Genomic DNA, 24,786 nt, shown 5'->3' on the forward strand with positions numbered 1-24,786 from the left:
TGGGGGGGGAGGAGGGGGCGTGGCCACCGTTTCCCTTGGCAACCATCGCCCCGCCCCCTCCCCATTCTTCCCCCCCCCCCCCCCATCCTCCCCCCTAAGTCCGGGGCGGCGCCGCGCGCACCCGAAGCGGGGGGGGGGGGGGGAAGTGAGAAGGGGGCGGGGCCAGCGGGGCGCGCGCGGCGGGGGCGGAGCGTGAGCGCGCGGGGCGGTGGCGGCGGGAGGGTGAGTGTGGAACGGCGTGAAACGGGTCTGGAACGGTGTGGAACGGGTGTGGAACGGGTCTGAAACGGTGTGGAACGGGTCTGAAACGGTGTGGAACGGGTCTGAAACGGTGTGGAACGGGTCTGAAACGGCGTGAAACGGTGTGGAACGGGTCTGAAACGGCTTGAAACGGTGTGGAACGGGTCTGAAACGGCTTGAAACGGTGTGGAACGGGTCTGAAACGGTGTGGAACGGGTCTGAAACGGCGTGGAACGGGTCTGAAACGGTGTGGAACGGGTCTGAAACGGCTTGAAACGGTGTGGAACGGGGTCTGAAACGGTGTGGAACGGAGTGAAACGGGTTTGAAACGGTGTGGAACGGCGTGAAACGGGTTTGAAACGGTGTGAACGGGTCTGGAACCGGCGTGAAACGGGTCTGGAACGGCGTGAAACGGGTCTGAAACGGTGCGGAACGGGTCAGAAACGGCGTGGAACGGTGTGAAACGGGTGTGAACGGGTCTGAAACGGCGTGAAACGGGTCTGGAATGGCGTGAAACGGGTCTGGAAACGGCATGAAACGGGTCTGAAACGGCGTGAAACGGTGCTGAACGTGTCCGAAACGGTGTGGAGCGGGTCCGGAACGGGCGTGAAACGGGGCTGAAACGGTGTGGAGCGGGGTGAAACGGGTGCGAGGCTGAGTGTGCAAGGGGGGGGGGGTGTGAGTGTGCAAGCGTTTGGGGTGACATTGAGCGTGCGCGGCCGGTACCGAGCGTGCAAGGGCTTGGGGGGGGGGCCACAAGCGTTTGGGGGTGCAGGGGACGTGTGCAGAGCCCGTGGTGAGTGTGCAAGGCCCATAGGGCCCGTGCCCATCCCATAGTGAGTGTGCAAGAGCCGCTGTGAGTGTGCAAAGCCCCATAGGGCCCGTGCGGGACCCATAGCGAGCGTGCAAGACCCGTGGTGAGCGTGCAATGGCCGTTGTGAGCGTGTGCATCCCATAGTGAGCGTGCGAGACCCGTAGTGAGTGTGCAAAGCCCCATAGGGACCATGCGGGGCCCATAGAGACCGTGCAGGGCCCCATAGTGAGTGTGCAAAGCCCCATAGAGACCATGAGGGGCCCATAGTGAGCGTGCAAAGCCCATAGGGACCATGCAGGGCCCATAGTGAGTGTGCAAAGCCCCATAGAGACCATGACGGACCCATAGGGACCGGGGACATCCCATAGTGAGCGTGCAAGACCCGTTGTGAGTGTGCAAAGCCCATAGAGACCATGCGGGGCCCATAGAGAGCATGCACATCCCACAGTGAGTGTGCACATCCCATAGAGACCCGGTGCATCCCATAGGGACCAGGCGCATCCATAGGGACCGGGTACATCCTATAGGGACTGGGTACATCCTATAGGGACTGGGTACATCCTATAGGGACCGGGTACATCCATAGGGACCGGGTACATCCTATAGGGACTGGGTACATCCTATAGGGACTGGGTACATCCTATAGGGACCGGGTACATCCTATAGGGACTGGGTACATCCTATAGGACCGGGTACATCCATAGGGACCGGGTACATCCTATAGGGACTGGGTACATCCTATAGGGACCGGGTACATCCATAGGGACCGGGTACATCCTATAGGGACTGGGTACATCCTATAGGGACCGGGTACATCCATAGGGACCAGGTACATACTATAGGGACCACAAGCATCCCATAGGGGCCAGGCACATCCATAGGGACCACAAGCATCCCATAGGGGCCAGGCACATCCATAGGGACCGCAAGCATCCCATAGGGGCCAGGCACATCCATAGGGACTTGGTGCACCCCATAGGGACCTGGTGCACACCATAGGGACCCCAAGCATCCCATAGGGACCCCAAGCATCCCATAGGGACCTGGTGCACCCCATAGGGACCCCAAGCATCCCATAGGGACCCCAAGCACCCCATAGGGACCCCAAGCATCCCATAGGGACCTGGTGCACCCATAGGGACCTGGTGCACCCCATAGGGACCCCAAGCATCTGGTGCACCCCATAGGGACCCCAAGCACCCCATAGGGACCGTGTGCGTGAGCCGCCGCCGCCGCCGCACGTGGCACCCGCGTGTGCGGGGATGCGGCCGGGGGCCGGGTCCCCCCCGGCTGCCCCCGGGCCTCGTGGGGGGGCCCCGGGGGGGCTGTAAAAGAAGGGGGGGGGCGGAGCCATGTGGGGCCCCCCCCCAGCCCGGCCCCCCCTGGGCCCTACGGGGCACCCTGGGGCCCCCCCCCGGGCCCCGTCTCAGCCTGGAGGGCGGCAGCAGGACCGTGGCTGGTAGGAAATGGGGGGGGGGGTCGGGATGGGGGGGGGGGGGGGGCATTGGGGAGGGGATGATATGGGGGGGACCCCTGGATTAGGGGGGTGATAATGGGGGGGGGGGCGAGATTGTGGGGAGCTGAGATTGCGGATGGGGATATAAAGGGAAGCCTGAGATTGGGGGGATGTGAATGGGGGGGGGGGTGATAATGGGGAGCTGAGATTGCGGGAGGGGGATATAAAGGGGAGCCCTGAGATTGGGGGGGTCAGGGGTAAAGGGAGCCCAAGGGCAAAGGGGGGTTAATGGGGTTTGGGGGGGGTAGAGTTTAGGGGACCCCATAATTTGGGGAGGGGGGATAAAGGGGATTTGGGGGGGGGCAGAATTAGGGGGACATGAAGGCCAAAGGGGGGGGTTAAGGGTATTGGGGGGGGGGGGGCAGAGTTTGGGGGAACCCCAGGACATGGGGATGTCCCTTGTTATGGGGGGGAGGGCACACGGGGCCCTGGGGCCTGCTGGGGAGCTTGGGGGGGGAGGAAGGGGAATGAAGGGGGGGGCCTCAGGTCCCTTCCCAGTACTTGGGGGACCCCTGGGTCCCATTGACCTCCCATAACCCCCTCGTACCCCCCCATATCCCTCCCTTATCCCTCCTTAACCCCCTCCCCAGCACCCCTTTATCCCCCCCCCCCCAGGACCCCCATAAACCCCCCCCAGGAACCCCTAAGAAACTTTGGGACCCCCCATTCCCTTCAGGACCCCCTATAGCCCCCCTATATCCCTATCAGGACCCCTCAATGGGAAGTTGAGGGGGGGGGGATGTTGGGGTCCCCCCCATGTCCCCCCCCCTTGTCCCCTCATGCTCTTCTATGTGTGTGTCCCCCCCCACCTTGTCCCCAGATTACCACGGAGGCCGCTCCCGTAGGAAGAGCGTTCCGGGCGGGAAGCAGTACAGCATCAACATGGACGCCCCCCCAGCCCCCCCCTTCCGGCCCTCGGTGAGCACACGCCTGTCGCCATGGTTACCGCCATCCGCACACGCCTGTCGCCATGGTTACCCCCCCCCCCCCACCATGCGTGTTGCCGGAGCCTCCCGCGTGCGGGTGTTGCCGTGGTTACCGTGGCCTGCACATGTGTGTTGCTATGGTTACTGCATCGCACACATGGGTGTCATCGTGGTTATCCCATCCTGGACATGTATGTTGCTATGGTTACTGCATCGTGCACACGGGTGTCATCGTGGTTATCCCATCATGCTACATGTATGTTGCTATGGTTACTGCATCGTGCACATGGGTGTCACTGTGGTTATCCCATCATGCTACATGTATGTTGCTGGAGTTATTGTGGTCCACACACGTATGTTGCCGTGGTTACGCTGGTCCCGCACATGTATGGTGCTGCGGTTACCCCATCATGCACATGTATGTCGCCATGGTCACCCCCTTGGTCCTGCACACACGTATGACCTTGGTTACGGTGTCCTGCACACGTATGTTGGTTGCCGTGGTTACTGCATCATGCACATGTATGTCACCATGGTTATCCCGTCATGCACATGTATGTTGCCATGGTCACCCCCTTGGTCCTGCACACACGCATGACCTTGGTTACCCTGGTCATGCACACGTATGTTGCCATGGTGGCTTCATCCTGCACACGTATGTTGCTATGGCCACCCCATCCTGCACACACGTATGACCTTGGTTATCCCTGTCCTGCCCATGCCTGTTGCCATGGTTACCCCCCCCCCCCCGTGCACACACGTGTTACCGCAGTTACCCCCATCCCACACGGCCCCTTCCCCTCTCCTCCACACGCCTGCTGCCATGGTAACCCCGCTCCCACCTGCCCTGTCCCCATGGCAACCCCTGGCGCATGCTACCCGTCGCTATGGTAACCCCGGTCCCCATACCACCCGTCACCATGGTGACCCCGTTCCCACGCTCCCTGTCGCCATGGCAACCCGGGTCCTATACAACCATCGCCATGGCAAGCGCGAGCACCCAGCACCCTGCTCCTGCATCACTCGTTGCCATGGTAACCCTGGTCCTGCACCACCCGTCGCCATGGTAACGCCGTTCCTATGCTTCCCATCGCCACGGTAACCGTGACCACCCGTCGCGCGGTAGCCCTGCTCCTATGCTCCCCATCTCCATGGTAACCTCGGCCCTACATCACCCATCACCATGGCAACCCTGTTCCCACGCTCCCCGTCACCATGGCAACCCCGCTCCTACATCACTCGTTGCTATGGTAACCCTGCTCCTGCACCACCCATCACTCTGGTAACCCTGCTCCTATACTACCATCACCATGGTCACCCTGACCACCTATTGCCATGGTAACGCTGGTCCTACCCCTCCATCCCCATTGTAACCCTGGTCCTACATCCCCCATCACCATAGTAACCCTGACCACCCATTGACATATTGACCCTGGTCGTACATCCCCCATCACAGTGGTAACCCTGGCCCTACATCCCCCATCACCATGGTCACCCTGGTCCCTACCCCCCCATCCCCATGGTAACCCCGACCACCGATTGACAGTAACCAAAGTCCAACCTCCCCCATCACCATGGTCACCCTGGTCCTACATCCACCATCACCATGGTCATCCTGGTCCTACCCCCCCCCATCCCCATGGTAACCCCGACCACCAACTGACAGTAACCAAGGTCCACCCTCCCCCATCACCATGGTCACCCTGGTCCTACATCCCCCATCACCATGGTCATCCTGGTCCTACCCCCCCCCATCCCCATGGTAACCCCGACCACCGATTGACAGTAACCAAAGTCCAACATCCCCCATCACCATGGTCACCCTGGTCCTACATCCCCCATCACCATGGTAACCCCAACCACCCATTGACATAGTAACCAAGGTCCAACCTCCCCCGTCACCATGGTCACCCTGGTCCTACATCCCCCATCACCATGGTAACCCCAACCACCCATTGACATAGTAACCAAGGTCCAACCTCCCCCGTCACCATGGTCACCCTGGTCCTACATCCTCCATCACCATGGTAACCCCAACCACCCATTGACATAGTAACCAAGGTCCAACCTCCCCTGTCACCATGGTCACCCTGGTCCTACATCCGCCATCACCATGGTAACCCCAACCACCCATTGACATAGTAACCAAGGTCCAACCTCCCCCATCACCATGGTCACCCTGGTCCTACCCCCCCCACCCCACCCCATCCCCATCTCCACAGCTCCTCCACCCATCCCCACATCACCATGGTCCCCTTTGCCCCCCAAACCCCTTGGCCCCCCCTGATCCCCATGACCTTCCCTGACCCCCCCGGACCCTTCCCACCCCCCCGGGCCCCCCCATGGGCCCCCCCTTCAGCCGCCTGTACCCCAGCAAGGCTTCCTGAGCCGCCGCCTGAAGAGCTCCATCAAGCGCACCAAGAGCCAGCCCAAGCTCGACCGCACCAGCAGCTTCCGGCAGATCCTGCCCCGCTTCCGCAGCGCCGACCATGACAGGTGGGGTGACGTCACCGTGACGTCACGGCGACGTCAGCCGCCGGTGGTGGCGCGGCGGCGGTCTGAAGGGGGGGGGGTGTGGGGGTGGGGATGGTCCACTGGTGGAGATGGTCAAGGGGTGGTGATGGGGATGGTCAAGTGATGGGGATGGTCAAGTGATAGGGATGGTCAAGTGATAGGGATGGTCAGGTGATGGGGATGAGGATGGTCAAGTGATGGGGATGAGGATGGTCAGGTGGTGGGGATGGTCAAGTGATGGGGATGAGGATGGTCATCTGATGGAGATGGTCAAGTGATAGGGATGGGGATGGTCAAGTGATGGGGATGAGGATGGTCAGCTGATGGAGATGGTCAAGTGATAGGGATGGGGATGGTCAAGTGATGGGGATGGGGATGGTCATCTGATGGAGATGGTCAAGTGATGGGGATGGTCAAGTGATGGAGATGGTCAAGTGATGGGGTGAGGATGGTCAAGTGATGGAGATGGTCAAGTGATGGGGTGAGGATGGTCAAGTGATGGAGATGGTCAAGTGATGGTGATGAGGATGGTCAGCTGATGGAGATGGTCAGGTGGTCAGGATGGGGATGGTCAAGTGATGGGGATGGTCTAGTGATGGGGATGAGGATGGCCAACTGATGGAGATGGTCAAGTGATGGAGATGGTCAAGTGATGGGGACGAGGATGGTCAAGTGATGGGGATGAGGATGGTCAGCTGATGGAGATGGTCAAGTGATGGGGATGAGGATGATCAGCTGATGGAGATAGTCAAGTGATGGGGATGGTCAACTGATGGAGATAGTCAAGTGATGGGGATGGGGATGGTCAACTAATGGAGATGGTCAAGTGATGGGGATGGGGATGGTCAACTAATGGAGATGGTCAAGTGATGGGGATGGTCAACTGATGGAGATGGTCAAGTGATGGGGATAGGGATGGTGAAGTGATGGAGATGGTCAGGTGGTGGGGAGGATTATGGTCAGCTGGTGGAGATGGTCAAGTGATGGAGATGGTCAAGTGATGGGGATGGGGATGGTCAGCTGATAGAGATGGTCAAGTGATGGGGATGGTCAGCTGATGGAGATGGTGAAGTGATAGGGATGAGGATGGTCAGCTGATGGAGATGGTCAAGTGATGGTCCTTATGCTGTGATCACCCTATTTTAGGGCAGATGCCCCCCCCCGGGATCCCCTATTTTGGGTGTCCCCTCTTTTGGGGGTGACCCCAGACTCCCACATCCAGGGGCCTTGCTTGGGGGGGGGTCCCCATGAGAGGTGCCATTGGTGGGGTTGGGGGGGGTGACTCCCGGGTGTCCCCCCACGTTGTCCCCGCCCCAACCCAGGGCCCGGCTGATGCAGAGCTTCAAGGAGTCCCATTCGCACGAGTCCCTGCTGAGCCCCAGCAGCGCGGCCGAGGCTCTGGAGCTGAACCTGGATGAAGACTCCATCATCAAGGCTGTGCACAGCAGCATCCTGGGCCAGGAGTTCTGCTTCGAGGTAGGGACCAGAGCCCCGGCCATCCCCGTGGTGTCCGGTCATCGTCATTGGTGGATGGTGGATGGATGGAGGATGGATGGATGGATGATGATGGATGATGGATGGATGATGATGGATGATGGATGGATGGGTGGGTGGATGGATGATGGAGGATGGGTGATGGATGGATGATGGATGGATGATGGGTGGATGGATGATGGATGGACGATGGATGATGGATGGACAATGGATGATGGATGATAGATGATGGACAATGGATGATGGATTATAGATGATGAATGATGGATGAATGATGAATGATGGATGGATGATGAATGGATGGTGGATGACGGATGATGGATGGACGATGGGTGATGGATGGACGATGGATGATGGATGCTCGATGGGGGTTTGACCATACTCAACCCCCCCTCTCAAGGTGACCACGGCTTCTGGGACCAAGTGCTTCGCCTGCCGCTCAGCTGCTGAGAGGGACAAATGGATCGAGAACCTGCAGAGGGCTGTGAAGCCCAACAAGGTGAGGGGGCAGCTGGTGGGGATGGGCAAGTGGTGGGGATGGGAATGGTCAATGGATGGGGATGGTCAAGTGGTGATGATGATCAGCTGGTGGGATGAGGATGGTCAATGAGTGGGGATGGTCGACTGGTATGGGTAAGAATGGTCAGCTGGTGCGGATGCTGATGGTCACTGGTGGGAATGGGGATGGTCATTGATGGGGATGGAGATGGTCACTGGTGAGGATGAGGATGCTCATTGATGGGGATGGGGATGCTCATTGATGGGGATGGGGACGCTCACTGGTGAGGATGGGGATGCTCATTGATGGGGATGGGGATGCTCATTGATGGGAATGGGGACGCTCACTGGTGAGGATGGGGATGCTCACTGGTGAGGATGAGGATGCTCACTGGTGAGGATGAGGATCCTCATTGATGGGGATGGGGATGCTCATTGATGGGGATGGGGACGCTCACTGATGAGGATGGGGATGCTCATTGATGGGGATGGGGATGCTCATTGATGGGAATGGGGACGCTCACTGGTGAGAATGGGGATGCTCATTGATGGGGATGGGGATGCTCACTGGTGAGGATGGGGATGCTCACTGGTGAGGATGAGGATGCTCACTGGTGAGGATGGGGATGCCCATTGATGGGGATGGGGATGCTCATTGATGGGGATGGGGACGCTCACTGGTGAGGATGGGGATGCTCATTGATGGGGATGGGGATGCTCACTGGTGATGATGAGGATCCTCATTGATGGGGATGGGGATGCTCACTGGTGAGGATGAGGATGCCCATTGATGGGGATGGGGATGCTCACTGGTGAGGATGAGGATGCCCATTGATGGGGATGGGGATGCTCATTGATGGGGATGGGGACGCTCACTGGTGAGGATGGGGATGCTCACTGGTGAGGATGAGGATGCCCATTGATGGGGATGGGGATGCTCACTGGTGATGATGAGGATCCTCATTGATGGGGATGGGGATGCTCACTGGTGAGGATGAGGATGCCCATTGATGGGGATGGGGATGCTCACTGGTGGTGCCATCCCCAGGGTGGTCCCTACTCCTGGTGCCCCCTCTCAGCCGGCCTCTCCCCTTGGCATCCCCATGGCCGGTGGCCACCTCACCCAATCCCCACCTCCTCGAGCTCCCCACATCCTCACCCCCCCACGTCCTCCCGTCCCGTTCCCCTCCGCACCCCCCCACACCCCCACCCCCCCCAATTTAGGACAACAGCCGTCGGGTGGACAACGTCCTGAAGCTGTGGGTGATCGAGGCGCGGGACCTGCCCCCCAAGAAGCGCTACTACTGCGAGCTGTGCCTGGACGACATGCTCTACGCCCGCACCACCAGCAAGGCCCGCACCGACAACGTCTTCTGGGGCGAGCACTTCGAGTTCAACAACCTCCCGGCCGTGCGCACCATCCGGCTCCACCTCTACAAGGACACGGATAAGAAGAGGAAGAAGGACAAGAGCAACTACGTGGGGATGGTGAGCATCCCCATCGCCAGCGTCACCGGCAGGCACTTCGCCGAGCAGTGGTACCCGCTCAGCCAGCCCAGCGGGAGCAAGAGCAAGGCCGGGTGTCCGGCGTTGAGGGTGAAGAGCAGGTTCCAGACCATGAGCATCCTCCCCATGGAGCTCTACAAGGAGTTCGCCGAGTACGTGACCAATAACTACCGGATGCTGTGCGCGGTGTTGGAGCCCGTGTTGAGCGTGAAGAGCAAGGAGGAGGTGGCCTGCGCGTTGGTGCACATCCTGCAGAGCACCGGCAAGGCGAAGGTGGGGATGGGGAGGGAGGGAGGGACGGAGGGAGGAAGGGGTGGAAGGATGGAGGGCGGTTGGGTGGGCGTGTGGAAGGATGGATGATGGATGGGTGGATGGATGATGGATGGATGATGGAGGATGGATGGATGATGGATGGATGATGGTTGGGTGGATGGATGATGGATGATGGATGGATGATGGATGGATGATGGTTGGATGGATGATGGATGGGTGGATGGATGATAAATGATGGATGGATGATGGATGGATGATGTATGATGGATGGATGATGGTTCAATGGATGATGGATGGATGGATAATGGATGGATGGATGATGGATAGTGGATGATGGTTGGATGGATGATGGATGGATGATGGTTGGATGGATGATGGATGGGTGGATGGATGATGGATGATGGATGGATGATGGATGGATGATGTATGATGGATGGATGATGGTTCAATGGATGATGGATGGATGGATGATGGATGGATGGATGATGGATGGTGGATGATGGTTGGATGGATGATGGATGGATGATGGATGATGCATGCATGATGGATAGATGATGAATGGATGGATGGATGGATGATGGATGGATGATGGATGATGGATGATGGATGATGGATGATGGATGGATGATGGATGCATGATGGATAGATGATGAATGGATGGATGATGGATGATGTACTGATGGATGGATGGATGATGGATGGATGATGGATGGATGGATGGATGGATGGATGGATGGATGGATGATGGATGGATGATGGTTCAATGGATGATGGATGGATGGATGGATGCATGATGGATGGATGGACAGAAGAGGGAGGACGGACACAAGGGTGCAGGGAGGGTGTCTGGGCACGGGGCTGCCCTGACAGCCATGGGCAGGACTTCCTGTCGGACATGGCCATGACGGAGGTGGATCGCTTCATGGACCGGGAGCACCTCATCTTCCGGGAGAACACCCTCGCCACGAAAGCCATCGAGGAGTATCTGAAACTCATTGGCCAGAAATACCTCAAGGATGCCATTGGTGAGCTCCACCAGGCCCCAGCATGGCCAAGAGTCCCCATGCATGGCCATGGTCCCATTGGGGTGCTTGGGTGGTCCCTTCTCATTGGCGGTCCCTTCCCAACCTCCATCCCCATTGCTATGGAGATGGGATGGTTGGGTGGTCCCTTCTCATGGGCGGTCCATTCACAACCTGCATCCCCGTTGCTATGGTGATGGGATGGTTGAGCGGTTGATGAGTTGATGAGCTTGGGGACCAACGCATGGTCATCTCCCCATTGGCGTGGCCATGGGATTGTTGGGTTCACCCTACTCACAGTAGCGTCCCCATCGCGGTGCCTTGGCCGTGGGTCAGTGGGGTGGTCCCTGATGTCCCTGGACCCCTCTGTTGCCCCCCATCCAGGTGAGTTCATCCGAGCCCTATACGAGTCCGAGGAGAACTGCGAGGTGGACCCCATGAAGTGCTCAGCCTCCACCTTGGCCGACCACCAGGCCAACCTCCGCATGTGCTGCGAGCTGGCCCTCTGCAAGGTGGTCAACTCCCATTGGTGAGTCCTTGGGGCTGGGGAGGGGTGGGAGGGGGGTGTGTGTGGGGGGGGTGTCCCCCCCATTGTGGGTCCTGGACCATTGTGTGTGTGTGTGTGCCCCATCACCACGCAGCGTGTTCCCGAGGGAGCTGAAGGAGGTCTTCGCCTCGTGGCGGCTGCGCTGCGCCGAGCGGGGCCGCGAGGACATCGCCGACCGCTTGATCAGCGCCTCGCTCTTCCTGAGGTTCCTGTGCCCCGCCGTGATGTCCCCCAGCCTCTTCGGGCTCATGCAGGAGTACCCGGACGAGCAGACCGCCCGCACCCTCACCCTCATCGCCAAGGTCATCCAGAACCTGGCCAACTTCACCAAGTGAGAGCGCGGCAAAGGGGAGAGGTGGAAGGGACGGGGGTGGTGGGGGGGTGGATGGAGGGTGGGTGATGGATGATGTTTGATGCATGAGGGATGAGGGATGGATGATGGATGATGGATGGATGGATGATGAATGAATGATGGATGGATGATGGATGGATGGGTGGATGGATGGATGGATGGATGGATGATGGATGGATGATGGATGGATGGATGGATGATGGATGATGGATGGATGATGGATGATGAATGAATGATGGATGGATGATGGATGGATGGATGGATGGATGGATGGATGGATGGATGATGGATGGATGATGGATGGATGGATGGATGGATGGATGGATGGATGGATGGATGATGGATGGATGATGGATGGATGGATGGATGGATGATGGATGATGGATGGATGGATGATGAATGAATGATGGATGGATGATGGATGGATGGATGGATGATGTATGGATGATGGATGGATGGATGGATGATGGATGATGGATGGATGGATGATGGATGGATGATGGATGGATGATGGATGATGGATGGATGATGGATGGATGATGGATGGATGATGGATGGATGGATGGATGATGAATGGATGGATGATGGATGGATGATGGATGATGATGGATGGATGATTGATGGATGATGGATGATGGATGGATGGACGATGGATGATGGATGGATGATGGATGGATGGATGATGGATGATGGATGGATGGATATGGATGGATGATGGATGGACGGATGATGGATGGACAGATGATGGATGGATGGATGATGGATAGATGGATATGGATGGATGGATGGATGATGGATGGATGATGGATGGATGATGGATGGATGGGTGGATGGATGAATGGATGGATGGATAATGGATGGATGGATGATGGATGGATGATGGATGGATGATGGGTGGATGATGGACGGATGGGTAAGTTGTACAAATGGATGGAGGACAGACAGATGGAGCTTTAGGAAGGAAGCTGGGGGGGGACAGAAAGGACAGAGCACGGTGGGCAAGGCCAGTGAGGGGGGGACAACAGCTCTTAGGGGTGGCCTTGAAGAGCTCCTGCCCACAGGTTTGGCAGCAAGGAGGAGTACATGGCCTTCATGAACGAGTTCCTGGAGCTGGAGTGGACCAGCATGCAGCAGTTCCTCTATGAGATCTCCAACCTGGACACCCTCACCAACAGCACCAGCTTCGAGGGCTACATCGACCTGGGCCGCGAGTTGTCCACCCTGCACGCCCTCCTCTGGGAGGTCATGTCTCAGCTCAGCAAGGTACCCCCCACCCCCGGGACGTGTGGGGCCTCTCCTGGGTGCTGACCAGAGCCTGGACCCCTTGGAGGACACCCAGGGGAGGTCTTGGGGTCCTGGAGGTCTGGGTGGCCCTGAAAGGGCATTTTGGGAGCTTATCTACTCATGAGGCACCATGGGAGGTCATTGGGGTCCCATCCACCTATGTCCCACCATGAGTGGTCATTGGGGCCCTATCAATGTGTGCCCTGCAAGGAGAGGTCATTGACTCCCATCAACCCATTTCCCCCCCATGGAAGGTCACCGAGTCCCATTAACCCATGTCCCACCATGAGAGGTCATTGAGGTCCCATCCACCCATGTCCTCTCATGTGTGATCATGGAGGTCCCATCAACCCATGTGCCACCATGAGTGGTCATTGAGGTCCCATCTGTCATCCTTGGAGGTGGTCATTGGGGTCCAAGGCCCCCATGTCTCACCATGGGAGGTCATCGGTGTCCCATCAACCCATGTCCCACCATGAGTGGTCATTGAGGTCCCATCCACCCATGTCCTCCCTTCTGTGATCATTGTGGTCCCATCAACCCATGTCTCCCCAGAGGTGTTCATTGAGGTCCCATCAACCCATGCCCTCCCTTCTGTGATCATTGAGGTCCCATCAACTCCTGTCCTCCAAGGAGAGGTCATTGAGGTCCCATCAACCCATGTCTTCCAAGGAGAGGTCATTGAGGTCCCATCAACCCATGTCAACCCATGTGTGATCACTGTGGTCCCATCAACCCATGTCTCCCCAGAGGTGTTCATTGAGGTCCCATCAACCCATGTCCTCCCATGTGTGACCATTGAGGTCCCATCAACCCATGTCCTCCAAGGAGAGGTCATTGAGGTCCCATCAACCCATGTCAACCCATGTGTGATCATTGCGGTCCCATCAACCCATGTCTCCCCAGAGGTGTTCATTGAGGTCCCATCAATCCATGTCCTCCAAGGAGAGGTCATTGAGGTCCCATCAACCCATGTCAACCCATGTGTGATCATTGCGGTCCCATCAATCCATGTCTCCCCAGAGGTGTTCATTGAGGTCCCATCAATCCATGCCCTCCCATGTGTGACCATTGAGGTCCCATCAACCCATGTCCTCCAAGGAGAGGTCATTGAGGTCCCATCAACCCATGTCAACCCATGTGTGATCACTGTGGTCCCATCAACCCATGTCTCCCCAGAGGTGTTCATTGAGGTCCCATCAATCCATGCCCTCCCATGTGTGACCATTGAGGTCCCATCAACCCATGTCCTCCAAGGAGAGGTCATTGAGGTCCCATCAACCCATGTCAACCCATGTGTGATCACTGTGGTCCCATCAACCCATGTCTCCCCAGAGGTGTTCATTGAGGTCCCATCAATCCATGTCCTCCAAGGAGAGGTCATTGAGGTCCCATCAACCCATGTCAACCCATGTGTGATCATTGCGGTCCCATCAATCCATGTCTCCCCAGAGGTGTTCATTGAGGTCCCATCAATCCATGTCCTCCCATGTGTGACCATTAAGATCCTGTCCATGTCCCCCCAGAGGTGCTCACTGCGGTCCAAGGCCCCCATGTCCCACAGTGGGAGGTCCCTGAGGCCCCATCCACCCCTATCTCCCCTATGGGAGGTCACTGGGGGTGGTGCCAGGCGGTCGCTGTCCGCAGGAGGCGCTGCTGAAGCTGGGGCCGCTGCCGCGGCTGCTGACGGACATCAGCGTGGCCCTGCGCAACCCCCACCTGCAGCGGCAGCCCAGCCAGGGCGAGCGCCTGCCCCCCAAGGGGCTGGTGCTGCGGGGACCCTCGGCCGACCTCCAGCCCTACCTCGTGCGTGACCTCAACAGGTGAGGAACACCCCCTTCCCCCCCTGCCCCATCCCCAGGGACCCACTGGGGTACCCCCAACATCATCATAGCACCCACAACAGCATCATGGTACCCACAACAGCATCATAGTACCCCCAACAGCGTCATGGTACCCCCAACATCATCATAGCACCCACAACAGCATCATGGTACCCACAGCATCATCATGGCACCCACAGGATCATCATAGTACCCCCAACAACATCATGGTACCCACAGCATCATCATAGCACCCACAGCATCATCATGGCACCCACAGCATCATCATGGCACCCACAGCATCATCATAGTACCCCCAACAACATCATGGTACCCACAGCATCATCATGGTACCCACAACAGCATCATGGTACCCACAGCATCATCATGGCACCCACAGCATCATCATGGCACCCACAATAGCATCATGGTACCTCCACATCATCATGGTACCTTCAACATCATCATGGTACCTCCAGTAGCATCATGGTACCCCCAACAGCATCATGGTACCTCCAACATCATCATGGTACCCTCAATAGTATCATAGTACCCCCAATAGCATCATGGTACCCACAATATCATCATGGTACCCACAACATCATCATGGTACCCCCAATAGCATCATGGTACCCCCAACAGCATCATGGTACCCCCAACAGCATCATGGTACCTCCCCATCATCATGGTACCTCCACACCATTACGGAACCTCTCCCTGTCCCCCCACTGTCATCACCCACATCCTTGTGGTGGTCCCCAGTCGCAGTTGGGGTGTCACCTCCCACTGTGGGTCCCCGTGGTCACCCCACTCTCTGCCCCACAGCTCCGTTGACCTCCAGTCCTACATGGTGCGGGGCCTCAATAGGTGAGTGATGGGGATGGGGACGATGTGGGATGGGGATGGGATGGGGACAGGGATGGGATGGGATGGGATGGGAATGGTGATGGGATGGGGATGGAGATGGGATGGGAATGGTGATGGGATGGGGATGGAGATGGAGATGAGGATGGGATGGGAATGAAAGGAGTTTGGGGATGGGGGATGGGGATGGAAATGGACATGGGTCAGGGGATGGAGATGGAGCTAGAGATGGGGACAAGGATGAGATGAGAATGAGGATGGAGATGGAGCTAGAGATGGAGATGAGGATGGGATGGGATGAAGATGGAGATGAGTCTGGAGATAGATGGAGCTAGAGATAGAGATGAGGATGAAGATGGAGATGGAGCTAGAGATGGAGATGGGGATGTGATGGGATGAGGATGGAGGTGGGTCTGGAGATGAGGATGTGATAGGATGGGGATGAGGAAGGAGATGGCTCTGGAGACAGATGTTGCTAGGGATGGAGATGAGGATGAGGATGGAGATGGAGCTAGAGATGGAGATAAGGATGGGATGGGATGAGGATGGAGCTGGAGCTGGAGATGTGATGGGGTGAGGATGGAGATGGAGCTAGAGATGGAGGTAAGGATGGGATGAGGATGGAGATGGAGATGGAGATGAGGATGGAGATGGGTTTGGAGATGTAGATAAGGATGGGATGAGGATGGAGATGAGGATGAGGATGGAGATAGGTCTGGAGATGGAGATAAGGATGGGATGAGGATGGAGATGAGGATGAGGATGGAGATAGGTCTGGAGATGGAGATAAGGATGGGATGAGGATGGAGATGAGGATGAGGATGGAGATAGGTCTGGAGATGGAGATAAGGATGGGATGAGGATGGAGATGAGGATGAGGATGGAGATAGGTCTGGAGATGGAGATAAGGATGGGATGAGGATGGAGATGGAGATGAGGATGAGGATGGAGATGGGTTTGGAGATGGAGATAAGGATGGGATGAGGATGGAGATGAGGATGAGGATGGAGATAGGTCTGGAGATGGAGATAAGGATGGGATGAGGATGGAGATGAGGATGAGGATGGAGATAGGTCTGGAGATGGAGATAAGGATGGGATGAGGATGGAGATGAGGATGAGGATGGAGATAGGTCTGGAGATGGAGATAAGGATGGGATGAGGATGGAGATGGAGATGAGGATGAGGATGGAGATAGGTCTGGAGATGGAGATAAGGATGGGATGAGGATGGAGATGAGGATGAGGATGGAGATAGGTCTGGAGATGGAGATAAGGATGGGATGAGGATGGAGATGGAGATGAGGATGAGGATGGAGATAGGTCTGGAGATGGAGATAAGGATGGGATGAGGATGGAGATGGAGATGAGGATGAGGATGGAGATAGGTCTGGAGATGGAGATAAGGATGGGATGAGGATGGAGATGGAGATGAGGATGAGGATGGAGATAGGTCTGGAGATGGAGATAAGGATGGGATGAGGATGGAGATGAGGATGAGGATGGAGATAGGTCTGGAGATGGAGATAAGGATGGGATGAGGATGGAGATGGAGATGAGGATGAGGATGGAGATAGGTCTGGAGATGGAGATAAGGATGGGATGAGGATGGAGATGAGGATGAGGATGGAGATAGGTCTGGAGATGGAGATAAGGATGGGATGAGGATGGAGATGAGGATGAGGATGGAGATAGGTCTGGAGATGGAGATAAGGTTGGGATGAGGATGGAGATGAGGATGAGGATGGAGATAGGTCTGGAGATGGAGATAAGGATGGGATGAGGATGGAGATGAGGATGAGGATGGAGATAGGTCTGGAGATGGAGATAAGGATGGGATGAGGATGGAGATGGAGATGAGGATGAGGATGGAGATAGGTCTGGAGATGGAGATAAGGATGGGATGAGGATGGAGACGGAACAGGACCCAGGCTCGGAGCTTGCCTGCACCTGACACCCCCCCCCCCCATCCCTCCCATCCCCGCAGCTCCATGGAGGTCCCCCGCCTGCCCTCCCCGCCGCAGGAGAAGGGTCCTCAGGAGGTGCTGGTCCTGAGCCGCCCCCCTCTCGCCCGCTCCTCCCCTGCCTATTGCACCAGCAGCTCCGACCTGACCGAGCCCGAGGGCGGCCGGGGGGCCCTGGGGGTGGGCAAGAGCGTCTCCATGCTCGACCTCCAGGACGGCCGCGTCGACAGCGTCCCCAGCCTGCCCGCAGAGCTGCTGGCAGCCGGGGGCCCGGCCCCGGGGGGAGCCGGAGGAGGAGGAGGAGGAGGCGGAGGAGGAGGAGGAGGAGGAGGAGGAGGGCTCCGTCCCGGCCGCCTGTCCCAAGGCAGCGCCTCCAGCTTGGCCCCTCCTCGTTTGGGGGTGCCGGACCCCGGCGGTCCCCAATTGCGGGTCCCGCTTTCGTTCCAGAACCCTTTGTTCCATTTGGCCGCCGATGGACCCTTAAGGGGTCCGGAGCCCGGCGTGGGGGGGGAAGGACCTTTCGCCCCCCCGTTGCACGGGTACAGCAAGAGCGAGGAGTTGGTGGCTCCTCCGCCTTCCAAGCACATCACCCATAGCCACAGCTACAGCGATGAGTTCGGCCGGCCCGGGGGGGACTTCGGGCGGAGGCAGCTGTCCCTGCAGGACAGCCTGGCCCCCCCCCAGATCACCATCGGGGCCCCCCCGCCTCCCACCCCAAGGGGGGCAAGGGCAGGGAAAGGGGGGGGAGCGGGGCCGTCGGCTCTCGGGGTGCCCCCCAAGCCCCGGCCGGCCAGCGGGAACCTGTTGGCATCGCCGGAGCCGGCCTACGGCCCCCCCCGGTCCAGGCAACCCTCCCTGGCCAAGGAGGCGTCGGTGGCGGGGATGAAGGCGCCGGTGACGAAGCAGGTGGGGAGATGGGGGTGAGGATATGGGGAGATGGGGGTGAGGATATGGGGGTGATGGGGGTGAGGATATGGGGGTGATGGGGGTGAGGATATGGGGAGATGGGGGTGAGGATATGGGGGTGATGGGGGAGAAGATATGGGGGTGATGGGGGAGAAGATATGGGGGTGATGGGGGTGAGGATATGGGGGTGATGGGGGAGATGGGGAGATGGGGGTGAGGATATGGGGGGATGGGGGTGAGGATATGGGGGGATGGGGGGGATGGGGGTGAGGATATGGGGGTGATGGGGGTGAGGATATGGGGGAGATGGGGAGATGGGGGTGAGGATATGGGGGGATGGGGGTGAGGATATGGGGGGATGGGGGTATGGGGGTGAGGATATGGGGGTGATGGGGGTGAGGATATGGGGGAGATGGGGAGATGGGGGTGAGGTGGGAATGGGAATGAAAACATGGGGGATGGGGAGATGGGGGTGATGGGGAGATGGGGATGCGGGGGGTAAGTGGGGTTGTGGGGGGAGATGGGGACGTGGTGGGGATGGGGATGAGGATATGGGGGATATGGGGAGATGGGGGAGATGGGGACATGGTGGGGATGGGGAAGTGAAGACATGGGGGATATGGGGGTGATGAGGGACATGGTGGTGCATGGAGATAGGAGCGGACATGGGGATACGGTGGAGCTGGACGGACACGGTTGGGTACCTGCGTTGAGGCCATGCCATGGGGCCAACCCATGGCTTGCCAACCCAAGAGGCTCCAAACCCATGTCCTTGCCCCCAACCCAAGGCCTCGCAGACGCCGTCGACGCTGAACCCGGTGATGCCGGCGGCGGAGCGCACGGTGGCCTGGGTGTCCAACATGCCGCACCTCTCGGCCGACATCGAGAGCTCCCACATTGAGCGCGAGGAGTACAAGCTCAAGGAGTACTCCAAGTCCATGGACGAGAGCCGGCTGGACCGGGTAGGGACCTTCGGCACAGCCATAGGGGTGCGGGTGGGAAGGGGGTGGGCATGGAAAGACAAGGGGGGGGGCATCGTGGTGGAACGTGGTTTGGGAGGTGCAAGGGTCCGTGTGCCAGATGATGCTGATGGACTCCTGTGGTGTTATCCGGGGTCTTTAGGTGGAACCATGGTGAGGATCCATGGGGTTTAGGTGTCACCATGGTGAGGGTCAATGGGGTTAGGTGTCACCATGGTGGGAATCCATGGGTTTAGGTGTCACCATGGTGAGGATCAATGGGTTTAGGTGTCACCATGGTGGGAATCCATGGGTTTAGGTGTCACCATGGTGAGGATCAATGGGTTTAGGTGTCACCATGGTGGGAATCCATGGGTTTAGGTGTCACCATGGTGTTATCCATGGTCTTTAGGTGTCACCATGGTGAGGATCCATGGGGTTTAGGTGTCACCATGGTGAGGATCAATGGGTTTAGGTGTCACCATGGTGGGAATCCATGGGTTTAGGTGTCACCATGGTGAGGGTCAATGGAGTTAGGTGTCACCATGGTGGGTATCCATGGGTTTAGGTGTCACCATGGTGTTATCCATGGTCTTTAGGTGTCACCATGGTGAGGATCCATGTGTTTAGGTGTCACCATGGTAGGAATCCATGGTCTTTAGGTGTCATCATGATGGGAATTCATGGTTTTAGGTGTCACCATGGTATGGTTCCATGGTCTTTGGGTATCACCATGGTGTCATCCGTGCTCTTTAAGGGGTCACCACGATGGGAACGGATGGGTTTAGGTGACACCACGATGGGAATGGATGGGTTTAGGTGACACCACGATGGGAACGGATGGGTTTAGGTGACACCACGATGGGAACGGATGGGTTTAGGTGACACCACGATGGGAACGGATGGGTTTAGGTGACACCACGATGGGAACGGATGGGTTTAGGTGACACCACGATGGGAACGGATGGGTTTAGGTGACACCACGATGGGAACGGATGGGTTTAGGTGACACCACGATGGGAACGGATGGGTTTAGGTGACACCACGATGGGAATGGATGGGTTTAGATGGGAATGGATGGGTTTAGGTGACCCCTTTGGGGCTGTCCCCCCTTCGGGGGTGCCGGCGGCGCTCTGCAGTGTGCACTGTGGCAGGTGAAGGAGTACGAGGAGGAGATCCACTCGCTGAAGGAACGGCTGCACATGTCCAACCGGAAGCTGGAGGAGTACGAGCGGCGCCTGGTGTCGCAGGAGGAGCAGACGAGCCGCATCCTGCTCCAGTACCAGCACCGCCTGGAGCAGAGCGAGAAGCGCCTGCGCCAGCAGCAGGCCGAGAAGGACTCGCAGATCAAGAGCATCATCGGCAGGTGAGGGAAGGGACCCGGCCCCCCGGGGACGCCGGGGACACGCGGTGGGGTTTGGGGGTCATGGGGGGGATGTAGAGGGGTGAGGGATGTGGGGGGATAGGGGAGGACATGGGGACATGGAGGGACATAGGAGATAGAGGACAGGGGAACATAGAGGGACATAGGAGATAGAGGAGGACATGTGGACATAGAGGGACATAGGGGATACAGGACATAGGGACATAGGAGATAGAGGACATGGGGACATAGGGGACATAGATGGACATGGAGGATCTGAGGACAAAGGGGGGATACTGGGACACAGAAGGACATGGGGACACAGAAGGACATTAGGACATAAAGGGACAAGGGACATAGAAGAACATGGAGACACAGAAGGACATGGGGACATAGAAGGATATGGGGACATAGAGGGACATGGAGGATCTGAGGCCAGAAGGGGACACAGGGGGCCATGGTGGGTACCTGGCCATAGCTAGACATGGGCTGCGTGGGGCTGGGTGCTGGGCACTGGGTGCTGGGTGGGTGCCCCCAGGCCTGTCCCCATCACCCGGGGTGTCCCTGCAGTGCCCCTGGGGGAAGGGGGAGGGTCCCCATGAACAGAGTGAGCTCAGGGGGTGTCCCCATGTCCCTATGGGGTATCCCTATGGGGTATACCTATGGGTGTCCCTACGGAGTGTCCCCATGGGGTATCCCTATGGGGTATCCCTATGGGCGTCCCCATGTCCCTGTGGGGTGTCCCTATGGGATGTCCCCAGAGTTGTCTCCACTCCCCCATCACATCCCATCCCCGAGGGGCTGTCCCCATGGGGTGTCCCTGTGCCCCTATGGTGTATCCCTATGGGGCATCCCTGTGGGGTATCCCCAATGTCCCTATAGGGCATATCTATGGGGTACCCCTATGTGTTGTCCCCATGTCCGTAAGGCGTATCCCTATGGGGTGCCCCCATGTCCCTATGGGGTATCCCTATGGGGTATCCCTATGGGGCATCGCTATGCAGTATATCTATAGGGTAGCCCTATGGGGCATCCTCATAGGGTATCCCTATGAGGCATCCCTTAGGGCTATAACCACACGTCCAAAGGGATACCACACTCACCCTCCCCTCCCCATTGGTAATCATTGGCTGGGGATGGGGGGTATCACCATGTGTATGGAATGGTTTGGGGGGGGGGGGGATTCCCCAGTGCCTAAACCTAACCTTAACCTTAATCTTAACAATCACTGCGACTACAAACCTAACCATAACTCTAACACTAACCCTAAACATACTGCTAACAATAACCATAACCCTAACCATAACCCAACCCCTAACCATAACCCTACCCATAACCCTAAACCTCACCCTAACCATAGCCATAATCCTAACCCTAACCTTAACCATAACCCTAACCCTAACCCTAACCCATAACACTAACCCTAACCCTAACCCTAACCATAACCACAACCATACCCATAACCCTAACCATACCCATAACCATAACCATAACCCTAACCCTGACCCTAACCCTAACCATAACCACAATCATACCCATAACCCTAACCATAACCATAACCCTCCCCATTGGTTATCATTGGGTGTTGGTGGGGGGTGGTGGGGGTGTTGGTGGGGGGGTGGGGGTGGTGTTGGGGATTCCCCATTGTTCCCCCCCCCTTCCGCCCCCCCCCCCCTCCCCCCCCCCCGCCGGTCTGTTCTTGGGGGTGGGTATCCCCATGGCGGGTGGGGGTGGGGGTGGGGGGGGGTTGGGGGAATTCCCCGGTGTTACACCCCCCTCCCCCCACCCCGTGCCCCCCCCCGCGGGGGGGGGGGTGGCAGCATGACCCCGGTGAAGCCTGGCCCCGCAGGTTGATGCTGGTGGAGCAGGAGCTGCGCAGGGATCACTTGGGCGCCCACGACCCGGCCGAGGCCCGGCGGCGGCTGCTCGACGCTCAGGTGGAAATTACAATGTCATTGAGCTGCCCCCCCCCCCCCCCATCCCCCCCACACCCCCATCCCTCCATCCCCCACACCCCCACAACGTGTCGCGTCCGCATCCCCCAACACTGCGCTGGTGGGGGGAGGGAGGGGGGAAGGAAAGTGGGGGGGGGATTGGGGTGGTTATTGGGGTGTATGGGGGTGGTTATTGGAAGTCTATGGGGGGTTATTGGGGTCTATGGGTGCCTATGGGGGTGGTATTGGGGTCTATGGGGGTGGTTATTGGGGTGTATGGGGTGGTTATTGGGGGTCTATGGGGGTGGTATTGGGGGTCTATGGGGGTGGTTATTGAGGTGTATGGGGGTGGATATTGGGGTATATGAGGGTGGTTATTGGGGGTCTATGGGGGTGGTATTGGGGATCTATGGGTGCCTATGGGGGTGGTTATTGGGGTCTATGGGGGGTTATTGGGGTCTATGGGGGTGGCTATTGGGGTCTATGGGGAAAGTATTGGGGTCTATGGTTGCCTATGGGGGCGGTATTGGTGTGTATGGGTGCCTATGGGGGTGGTTACTGGGGTGTATGGGGCTGGTATTGCGGTCTATAGGGTGGGTTACTGGGGTCTATGGGTGTCTATGGAAGGGGGACTGGGGGCCATGGGGTGGTTATCGGGGTCTATGGGTGCCCATGGGGGTGGTGATTGGGGTCTATGGGTGCCCATGGGGTGGTTATTGGGGTCTATGGGGCGTGGTATTGGGGGACTATGGGTGCCTATGGGAGGGTTATTGGGGGTCTATGGGCACCCATGGGGGGTTATTGGGACCCTCATTGGGATCCGGGCACCCCTGGGTTGGGTTTGGTCACCTATGAGGGGGTCTATGGTCATCTATGGGGGTTCTATGGTCACCTATGGGGGGTCTATGGTCACCTATAGGGGTTCTATGGTCACCTATGGGGGGTCTACGGTCACCTATAGGGGTTCTATGGTCACCTATGGGGGGGTCTATGGTCACCTATAGGGGTTCTATGGTCACCTATGAGGGGGTCTATGGTCACCTATAGGGGTTCTATGGTCACCTATGGGGGGGTCTATGGTCACCTATAGGGGTTCTATGGTCACTTATGGGGGCCCAGGGCCACCCCTAGAGGGGACAAGGGGCTGCCTGGAGGGGACCCATGGTGGCCCCTTGGTGAGGGGGGGGGGGATGAGGGTGGCACAGGGGGACAGAGACACCCCGGGGGGGGGGAGGGGGGCATGGGGACCTGACCGGACCCCTATGGGGACAGGGTCACACCAAGAGGACACGGTGGGGGGGGGCACAGCCCCCCCGGGAGGGAGGGGGTGACAGAGCCCCCCCTGTGGGGACATTGGTTCCTCCCTATGGGGATGAGGCCACCCCTGGGGGGGTGGGGGCCCACATTGGGCCCCCTCTATGGGGCAGGGGTCACCCCCAGAGCCACCCTTGGGGGGGACATTGTCCCCTTTGGGGGGGGGGGGGGTCAGGACCACTTGGTGGAGGGGGGGGGGCACAAAGCGTGCCCCCCTACCCCCCCATACAAGGACACCCCCAATAGGGCCACCCATTGGGGGGCACGGACGTATATGCTCCCCCCCCATATGGGACACCGGACACCAGAGGGACACGGGGCCACCAATGTGCCCCCAAGGCCACCATTGCTCCCCCCTCCAGCCCTAGTGATGGATCCAGCCATGGACCCCTCCATGGGATGGGGTCCGTCCGCCCCCCCTCCCCACCCCAACAATGGGGACCATGGGGTCCCCCCCCAACCCTTGACCCCCCCGTTGTCTCTCTTCGTCCTAGCTGTCCGTCAGGTAGCGCCTGCCATTGTCACGGGACCCCCGGCCTCCGGTGACACTCAAGGTGGGTCCTGACGTCCCCAACCCCGTCCCCGTCCCCCCCGCACTTGTCCCCATTGGTAGAGCCCAGGGGACATGGGGACACCCGGAGCCGTGTCCCTCGTGGACACTGGGAGGCAATGGGA

General features: G+C 58.4%; 1 protein-coding gene across 1 annotated transcript; it reads left to right on the forward strand.

Annotated features, from left to right (window-relative positions):
• The first annotated feature begins 2,274 nt into the window (after nucleotides 1-2,274).
• Nucleotides 2,275-24,703, forward strand: SYNGAP1 (synaptic Ras GTPase activating protein 1). Its single transcript, XM_061444458.1, has 17 exons — nucleotides 2,275-2,513; nucleotides 3,391-3,488; nucleotides 5,871-5,992; nucleotides 7,333-7,486; nucleotides 7,905-8,003; nucleotides 9,227-9,781; nucleotides 10,662-10,806; nucleotides 11,188-11,332; nucleotides 11,445-11,681; nucleotides 12,764-12,965; nucleotides 14,634-14,809; nucleotides 15,635-15,676; nucleotides 17,659-18,541; nucleotides 19,330-19,503; nucleotides 20,655-20,866; nucleotides 22,700-22,800; nucleotides 24,606-24,703. The coding sequence occupies exons 2-17, from the start codon at nucleotides 3,453-3,455 to the stop codon at nucleotides 24,674-24,676; spliced, it is 3,354 nt and encodes a 1,117-aa protein (XP_061300442.1). The 5' UTR covers nucleotides 2,275-2,513; nucleotides 3,391-3,452; the 3' UTR covers nucleotides 24,677-24,703.
• The last annotated feature ends 83 nt before the right edge of the window (nucleotides 24,704-24,786 follow it).

This window comes from Pezoporus flaviventris, unplaced genomic scaffold (assembly GCF_033815535.1).
Source record: "Pezoporus flaviventris isolate CSIRO_AGI_PZ_B2104156 unplaced genomic scaffold, CSIRO_AGI_Pfla_v1 ptg000895l, whole genome shotgun sequence".
In the NCBI taxonomy this organism is placed as follows: Eukaryota; Metazoa; Chordata; class Aves; order Psittaciformes; family Psittacidae; genus Pezoporus; species Pezoporus flaviventris.